The 8,684-nt window shown below is 43.4% G+C and overlaps 1 protein-coding gene across 1 annotated transcript in view; it reads left to right on the top strand.

The window, feature by feature from the left end:
- The first annotated feature begins 8,144 nt into the window (after positions 1–8,144).
- Positions 8,145–8,684, top strand: part of Gpr143 (G protein-coupled receptor 143) — a 34,955-nt gene continuing 34,415 nt past the window's right edge. Inside the window, 2 exon segments of the mRNA XM_071606666.1 lie at positions 8,145–8,190; positions 8,193–8,453. Of these exon segments, the coding sequence (XP_071462767.1) occupies positions 8,145–8,190; positions 8,193–8,453 (307 nt within the window).

Here is an 8,684-nt window from a genome sequence, read left to right as displayed (position 1 = left end):
TAACCCTGAGAGTAGCTGTGATGGATGCTCTCCACAGCAGATTATGACTGGCCATGGTGCACCAGCTGCCGTGTTTTGAGCTGCCCATTGGGAGGCCAGCAAAGGGAGGAACTGAGAGGCCTCTGGCCAACAAAGAATTGAATCCTACCAAAAAATAGAGAGGCTGGGAAATGGATCCTTCCCTGGTGGTGGTATTGATGTCTTTCAACTTTAGTAGAAGATGCAATATTTAAGAACCTCTGCACATTCAGAACTTCATTTAAAATTGAAAACATCATTTCAAATTAAAATGGACATATTGGGTTCCCCCCCCCTATAGTGGAGATTGAACTCAGGGCCTTGAGCATGTTAGGTGAGCACTCTACCACTGAGCTACATTCCTGGTTGTAAGTGTGTATGTGTATGTGTGTGTGGTGTACAGGGGATAAATCCAGGGTCTCATGTATGGTAGGTAAGAGCTCTACTTCTGAGCTGTCTATACCCCTAGCCTGACTTATTGAATGTTGATTGAACAAATCACTAACATTATTCATGATTTTCAAAGCACAAAACTTTTTCTAAGTTCAACTTGGCTATCAATCAAGTATGTAACTTTTTTCTATAATTCCATGAAGTTAATTCTTTAATGTGGGTACAAAAAAAATGTGTGTGTGTGTGCATGCGTGCTTTCAAAACTACGTCAGAGAGACAACTGAACTCAAATACATAGTTGAGCCTCAGGTCTCAAACTCATTACCTTACTTTTTGGGTATTAGAAATTTTCTTTGAAAACAAAACTTTTTTTTTTCCCTTTAGAACCAGAGTCCAAATGTCAGCATACAGAATAAGGTCAACTGAACTGAAACCCTGACATTCTTTTTGTTATGAAGAATGATAAATTTGCACATTTGAGCCCAATGGTTTCTTACCATGAAGGAATATAGAATTATCTATGCTTTCATGCATATCCAAAAATGAAAAAAATGTGGATTTACATGCAAAACACCTTACTTGACATTAACTTATCTTTGAACTATCCCCGATGGTTCTTGCCTATTTGTGGCTCTTAGTCTTAATCATTCAACATTTAAATGAACAGTATTTGCTGCTCACATCACAATGAGCTTTCAAAACATTTCTGGTCTCCTATTCTTTTTACTTGGTTTTTATTCCATCACGAAGGTCAGTTTCAACTTTTGAGCTAGACTAAAACTTTTTCTGTTGGTAAATTTACGTCATCAGGCTGTCATCAATGGTTCTTTCTTTCTGGAATGGATGTGGGCCAGCAAATTGAGCTGTGAATTGAAAATTGAATTGCTGTGAGGCAAATCCTGTTTTGCCTTCCATCAGAGCTTTATTCTCACAGTTAACAACTGACTGGTTGACTTCCATCGAGAAAGCATTTAAGATGGTGCGTGAAGAAAATCATTAAAAATGCTTTAAGATGGTGTAGAATATGGTAGGATTGTTAGCAATGGGGTAAGATCCATTTGAGGGCAGTGAACAGACCACCTGGGCAAAGAGCTTCTTCCAGGAGTTTACTACAATGCTGGCCTCCACTTCTATCTCTACTGGGGTAAAAAAATCTTTAAGTTTCCTGCAAAGAAAATTGCCAGGGCATTTTGTTTCTCAACATAATATCACTTCAGTTTCTTTCTCCAAGTCCTTATTCATCATCTTCCCCTTCTATTTGTTCTCTTTTTCTCCCAGCATCCTACTTCTGTCTTGGGTTAGTATCAAACATTTGTCATGCGTTGGAGTCTTCAGAATTTGGAAGGAAGGGTGTTGTTCATCATTTCTAGACTAATACTTCCACTCTTGACTCATCCTTGGTACCAGGTGTGGTAGCATACACCTGTAATCCCAGTAACTTGGGAGGCTAAGGCAGGAGGATCACAAGTTTGAGGCCAGCCTCAGCAACTTAATGAGGCCCTAAATAGTTTAGTGAGACCTTGTCTCAACTCTTTTTTTTAAAAGGTCTGGGAATGTAACTTGGTGGGGAAGCATCCCTGGATTCAATCCCTCGTACAAAAAAAAAAAAAAGGTTTCTTGACTTATCTGCATGCTAATCAATTATTCTACATCTATTCTGAATCAAGCTCTCCCCATTTCAAATATGGCCTAGGAGTTCTTTTTTTTTTTTCCCAGGGGGTAAACAGAAGTTCTAGAGTCTTGCTATTTGGTGCAGGAGCCATAGGCCAGTAGCATTCACATCTCTTGGGAGCTTGCTAGAAATACAGAGCTTGGAGTCCCACCCCAGACATCCTAAATTAGGTCTGCCTTGTAATAAGATCTACAACTGAGCCCACATTAAGTCTGACAAGTACAGCACTGTTCTCAGGCCTGATGTCATCTCAAATGACTCCCTATTTAAAAAAGCACCATTTATTTATTTATTTGAGATGGGGTCTTGGTATTTTGCTCAGGCTTGTCTTAAACTCCTAGGCTCAGATTTTCTTCCTGCCTCAGCCTCCTGGGTAGCTAGGACTATAGGTGTGTGCCACTGCTTTGGCTACAATATAATTGTGCTTGGGGTGGTAACTGGGGATTGGACCCAGGGGTGCTCTACTGCTGAGCTACATCTCAATCCTATTTTATTATTATTATTATCATTGTTGTTATTGTTGTTATTTGTGCTGGGAATTGATACCCCAGTCCCCCTACCCCATTTTGGAGACAGGATCTTGCTAAGTTGCTGAGGCTGGTCTTGAACTGATGATCTTCCTGCCTCAGCCTCCCTAGTTGCTGGGATCATAGACAGGCGCCACTGCACTTGCTACAATATAATTTTAAACCACACTCAATCCCTAAATCTTTCCACTCCTCTTTGTATTTCTTTTCTTTTCTTTTTTTTTGGATGTTGATGGACCTTTATTTTATTCATTTATTTATATGCAGTGCTGAGTTCGAACCCAGTGTCTCGCACATGCTAGGCAAGCTCTCTACCACTGAGCCACAACCCCAGCCCTCCACTTTGTATTTCTTACCTTTATGACTGGTTAGTTTATTTGTTGCTAGCAATGGTTTTGTTCTTTCTACGTTCTTCTTTATTAAGGTCTGATAATGTTCCCTATTTATTGGACATAGGTTGTCTCTTTATCTTTGCTCAATTTGCATATTGTACCTTGGTAAATTTATCTTCAACTGAATAGAAAAACAAGGACGCTGTTGAGTCTGCAATAGACCTGAAAGGGGGCTGTGGCTGGCACTTCCAGGAGAGGAAGGTCAGCCTGAGCAATATAGTGAGACCCCCATCTCAAAGAGGGGTTCTTCAGAGAAAGAGAAAATAAATGGTGAGGGTGCAGAGAAACGGGACCTTGAGTGTCCTGTTGATGTGACTATAGATTGATAGAGCTATCATGGAGAAAGGTATGGGAATTCCTAGAGATATTAAAAAGAGAGCTACCGTGTGACTCAGCAATCATCTTCTGGATATATACCTGAAGGAGGTAAAATCACTTCCTTTATATCTACCTACTGGTTTATCTATAGTGTGAAATAGTATTCAGCCTTTAAAAAGAAGATCCTGGACAGGGGATATAGCTCAATTGATAGAGTGCTTGCCTCACATGCACAAGGCCCCGGAGTTCAATTCCCAGCACCACACACACACACACACAAACACAATAAATAAAGAAGATCCTGCCATTCACAGCACCAATGAACTGGGAGGACATCATGTTAAGTGAAATAAGCCAGACACAGAAAGAAAATGACCATATAAGTGAAATTTTTAAAAAAAGGAAAAAGCTCAAGCACACAGAGTGTTGCCACGTTCAGGGAGCGGTACTGCAGGAAGTAGACGCCATATGTAAGAAGACAAAAGAGCAGACTGAAGAATGAACAAGTTCAGAGATCTGACATCCAACATGATGTTTCTAAAGTTAATAAAACTGTGTCGGAGATCTTTGTTAAAGAATGGGTTTTAGCTGGGCATGGTGGTGCACTCCTGTAATCCCAGAGGCTTGGGAGGCTGAGACAGGAGGATGGCAAGTTCAAGACCAGCCTCAGCAACTTAACAAGATCCTGTCTCAAAATAAAAAGGCTGGAGATGTGGCTCAGTGGTTAAGCTCCTCTAGGTTTAATCCCCAGTAAACAAATAAAATTTTATTGGAATACAGCTCTCCCCACACACTAGTATTCTTTACATAGGATTAGGTATCAGTAAGACCCACCTGAAAGGCTCATTCTTCATATTAAATGAGAAGATTAATATAAAATTCAGAGCACACTCTGCCCACACTCCATACATTATTTATTTAAGTCTAATTTATAATTTAAATTCACATTACTGCAGTCTCCTCACCATCCATCTGCCCCATCTCCTTCCTCCCCTGGATTCTACAGGATATCCGAGTTTATCATGAACACAATCCTTCTAGCTGAGACTGAGGCTGGCAGGGTCTCTCTGTGAAAAATAAGTTGCCTGGGAGAAAAACCCACTGAAACTTTTCTAGCAGTTAGTGCATCTGATCTAGTGGGGATGGCAGGCTAACTGCAAGTTGCGGATAGAATGGAAAGAGAAGATGACAGCATTTCCAGGGGATAAATATCCTAGGAAGTCCAGACCATGAAAAAAGAGACTGAATTCAGGCCCTAAATCAGGAGAAAGACCAAAAACAATGGCGTAAAGATGCAAAAAAGATGTACATCTGAGTACTCAAAAGTTCTGATTATTACCACACCAATTTCTCTAAATCCATGTTTAGCAGTATCATCTTTGTATATCTCACTTTTCTACGCTGCTTTCAGATGTTCTGCCTCCCCAAGTGTGTGCATGCACATAGTATACATGTATTTGCTTTATTTCATATATGTTTTCTCACTTGTAGGTGTACTGTTCCATGAAAAACTTCTGTCATGTGTTTTATTTTTTCTACTAATTTCAAGTTCTCCACTTTGGTAATAGAAATTTTTTTAATTACTTTATTTATTTTTAAATTTCCTGATGCCAGGGATGGAACCCAGGCCTTGCATGTGATAGGCAAGTAGTGTGTTACACTCCCAACCCAACTGGCTCTTATAACCAGGGCTTCTGCATCTTTGTTATGAGGCCCGTCTTTGCAGTCATCTGTACCACCTGGGCCAAGGAATATACAATTACAAGAATTTCCTCCCCAAGAAAGTTCTGACCAAGGGCCTCTCCCCAGGTTTGCACATGGGAAGCAGAGGGCCAGGCCATGTGCAGCAGGGACTCAAAACAAATTGAAATGCACGGACAGGTTTGCATGGCTGGGCCACACAAAGCCCATGCAGCCACTCCTTTCTCACTTTGACCTTGGAAAACACACACGCTAACCGCCAGAAGCAACCTCTGCTTACCAGGAGAGAAGGAAAGAGGAGAAAGAGGAGTTCAACTGTGCAAATTAGATATAAGGATTTTATGCTTCTCCAACTCAACGTCTGGGGAGTCTTTCTAGTGTGCTTTCTACTGTTTGTATGACTAAGTATGTGGTTCAGAAGAGCTCCTAAGGTTTTTGAAAACGTCAGTCTGCTCTGACTTCTGGCAGGGCAGCTGCTAGAACGCACTGCGTTTATAGACGTGCCAGGTCTCCATTCTTTTGAAGTGCTGGCGTTTGCAGCCCATTGTTAAATAAGGCTCTGCTTCCCGTCTGGCAGAGCAAGCCTCCTGTCTGTCTTCCTTGGGGACCCAACAGGAAACGCAGGCCTGTGGTCCCCAGAGGAAGCAGGCCCAGGATCTGAGCTCCAATTGTACAAAGCAGATGAGCCATTGAGGTGGGAGGGAAAAGAAGTGTTCTCCTCTAAATGAAGAGCCCCTGCAAACAAAAAGGACACCTCCGCATTGGTTGATTGAAAAGAATTGAAACAGAGTGCCATCTTGCAGGCCTGTTATTTCAGTTACTTGGAAGTCTGAGGCAAGAGGTTCATAAACTTGAGGCCAGCCTAAGCAACTTAGTAAGATCCTGACTCAAAATAAAATAAACACACAGGGCGGGGGAGATGGCTGTTTTGGTCAGCCTTTTTTGCTGCTGAAAGACTCGACCAGAACAACAGTAGAAAAGGATAGGTTTATTTAGGGGCTCACAGTTTCAGAGGTCTCAGTCCAAAAGTGGCTGGCTCCATTCCTTGGGGGTCAAGTTGAGGCAGGACATCATGGTGAAAGAGTGTGGCAAAGGGAAGTCGCTCACATGATGATCAGAAAGCAGAGAGAAACTCCACTCTCCAGATACACACTATGTACACTGTAGCCCTGCCCCCAGTGAACCACTTCCTCCAGCCACACCCCACCTGCCTCTAGTTACCACTCAGTTAATCCCATCAGGGAATAATTCCCGGATTAGGTTAAAGATATAACCCAATAATTTCTCCTCCAAACCTTCTCGCACTGTCTGCACATGAGCTTTTGGGGGACGCTACATCTAAACCATACAGTGGCTAAGTGGTATATGACAAAGCTGGTGTCTTTTTCTTTCTTTCTTACATTCTTTCCTTTTCTTTTTCTGTGCTTGAATGGAACACCCAGAGCCTCACTCTTGCTAGGCAAGTGTTTTACTGCCTTTTTTTTCTCTTAATAAAAGCCACAATCTAGAGGGGACTTTTTTATACATCCTTATATAATTTAAGAGGAAAACAGCTTTATTCTGTTTGCTATAATTAGTATGCAATATTTTTTTTTTTGAGAGAGAGAGAGAGAGAGAATTTTTTAATATTTATTTTTTAGTTTTCGGCGGACACAACATCTTTGTTTGTTTGTGGTGTTGAGGATTGAACCCAGGCCGCACGCATGCCAGGCGAACGCGCTACTGCTTGAGCCACATCCCCAGCCCAGTATGCTATAATTAAAAAAAATTTTTTTTTGGTTGTTGATAGACTTTTAAAAAATTATTTATTTATTTATTTGTTTTAAATGTTTATTTTTTAGTTGTAGTTGGACACAATACCTTTATTTTATTCATATATTTTTATGTGGTGCTGAGGATCTAACCCAGGGTCTCGCATGTACAAGGGGAGCGCTCTACCGCTGAGCCACAACCTCAGCCCCCAAATTTTATTTATATGCAGTGCTGAGAATCGAACCCAATGCCCCGCACACGCCAGACAAGTGAGCTACTGCTGAGCCCCAGCCCCAGCCCCATAGTATGCTATAATTTTAAAAACTAGTTTTCTCTTATTTTTTATTCAAAATTATTTTAACTGGCACATAAGATATAAACATTGTACATATTAATGGGATATCATGTAATGTTTTGATACATGTATATGCATTGCATTAATGTTTAAATCCAGTTAACCATGTCTATGACCTCAAATATTTATCATTTCTTTATAGTGCAAACTTTCAAAATCCTTTCTTCTTGCTTTTGAAATCACTCTACTGTGCAATGGTTCATCAGAACTTCTTGCCCTTATCTTCAATATAACTTAGGATCATTGGTCAGTCTCTCCTCATCTGACCCTTACTATCCCTGGCCTCTGGTAATCACCATTCTGCTGTTTCTTAAAGAATTATCTTAATGAAATTCACCCCCACCCCCACCCCCAACAGACACAGTGGGAACCCAGCCTAGTGGCACTCTATCACTGAACTGCATCCCCAGCTCTTTTTTATTTTGACAAGGTTTTGTTTAGTTGCTGAGGCTAGCCTCAAATGAGATCCTCCTGCCTCAGCCTCCCAAGTAGCTGGAATTACAGGAGTGCAACTCTGGGCTTGGCTTTCTGAATTTTAAATGAAAATTCTACCTCCAGTGGGGTTGTTCCAATTGGGGAGAGTGACTATGCACAAAAGACTGTTTTAACCACATTGTTACTTGAGAGAGATGCTTTTATAGACATGAGCCACAGTTGATGCATACATGCGTGGGCCTCAAAGGCATCAATATGAGAATCTCAGAGTCCAAACAGTGGCTGTCTGTCCCGGGGCACAGTTTTCTAGCAAGACTAGCTAAGACGCCATGGTAGATTTGAGGCTGTAAATTCTGGAGAATTAAACCACGGGGAAGGGGAAAAGCTGACGTCCCCTACCTCTGGTTCTTCTCCCCTGCCCCTCCTCCTGCAGATCAAGCCTCACCCTCGTGATTCCTCGTGGCCTTTGCAGAGGGCGCACAGCCCCCCCAACCCTGGCGCCTTTTCTGCAAGCACCAGGGGGTTAGGTGGGGGAGAGGCCCAGGGCACATGATGTCCCCCTCCCTCAGCCCGCCCGGCACATGACCTAGGCCGGCCAGCGGGGTCCTGGCAGACCCGAGCCGCATCCCGGAGCTGGCCCATGGCCTCCCCGCGCTTGGGGACCTTCTGTTGTCCCACTCGGGACGCTGCCACGCAACTCGTGCTGAGCTTCCAGCCGCGGGCGTTCCATGCGCTGTGCCTGGGCAGCGGCGCGCTCCGCCTGGTGCTCGGCCTCCTGCAGATGCTGCCCCGGCGCCGACCCGCCGGTCCCGGGGCCCCTTCCACCTCTCCGCCTGCCTCGGCCCGCATCCTGAGGGCCGCTGCTGCTTGCGACGTCCTCGGCTGCCTTGGTAAGGGGGCGGCCCACCGCTGGGACACACTTAGTGCTGGGTGGAGGGAGCGCGGTGGCCCGGCGACGGAGACCTGCTCCGTGCCCAGCCGGTGCCAGGGCTCGCGCGTCTGAGCACTTCTAGCACCAAGCCAGGAGCTGGAGGTCTTTTCATTCCAGAAACTACTCTGGACGACTAGGGGATTCTGCAAAGCAAGAGGGAAAAGTTCAGGTCTAAGGATCATTGCTTGTA

This window comes from Marmota flaviventris, chromosome X (assembly GCF_047511675.1).
Source record: "Marmota flaviventris isolate mMarFla1 chromosome X, mMarFla1.hap1, whole genome shotgun sequence".
NCBI classification, from domain to species: Eukaryota; Metazoa; Chordata; class Mammalia; order Rodentia; family Sciuridae; genus Marmota; species Marmota flaviventris.
The sequence above is the reverse complement of the archived record's forward strand: the minus strand, read 5'-3'. Positions and strand labels throughout refer to the sequence as shown.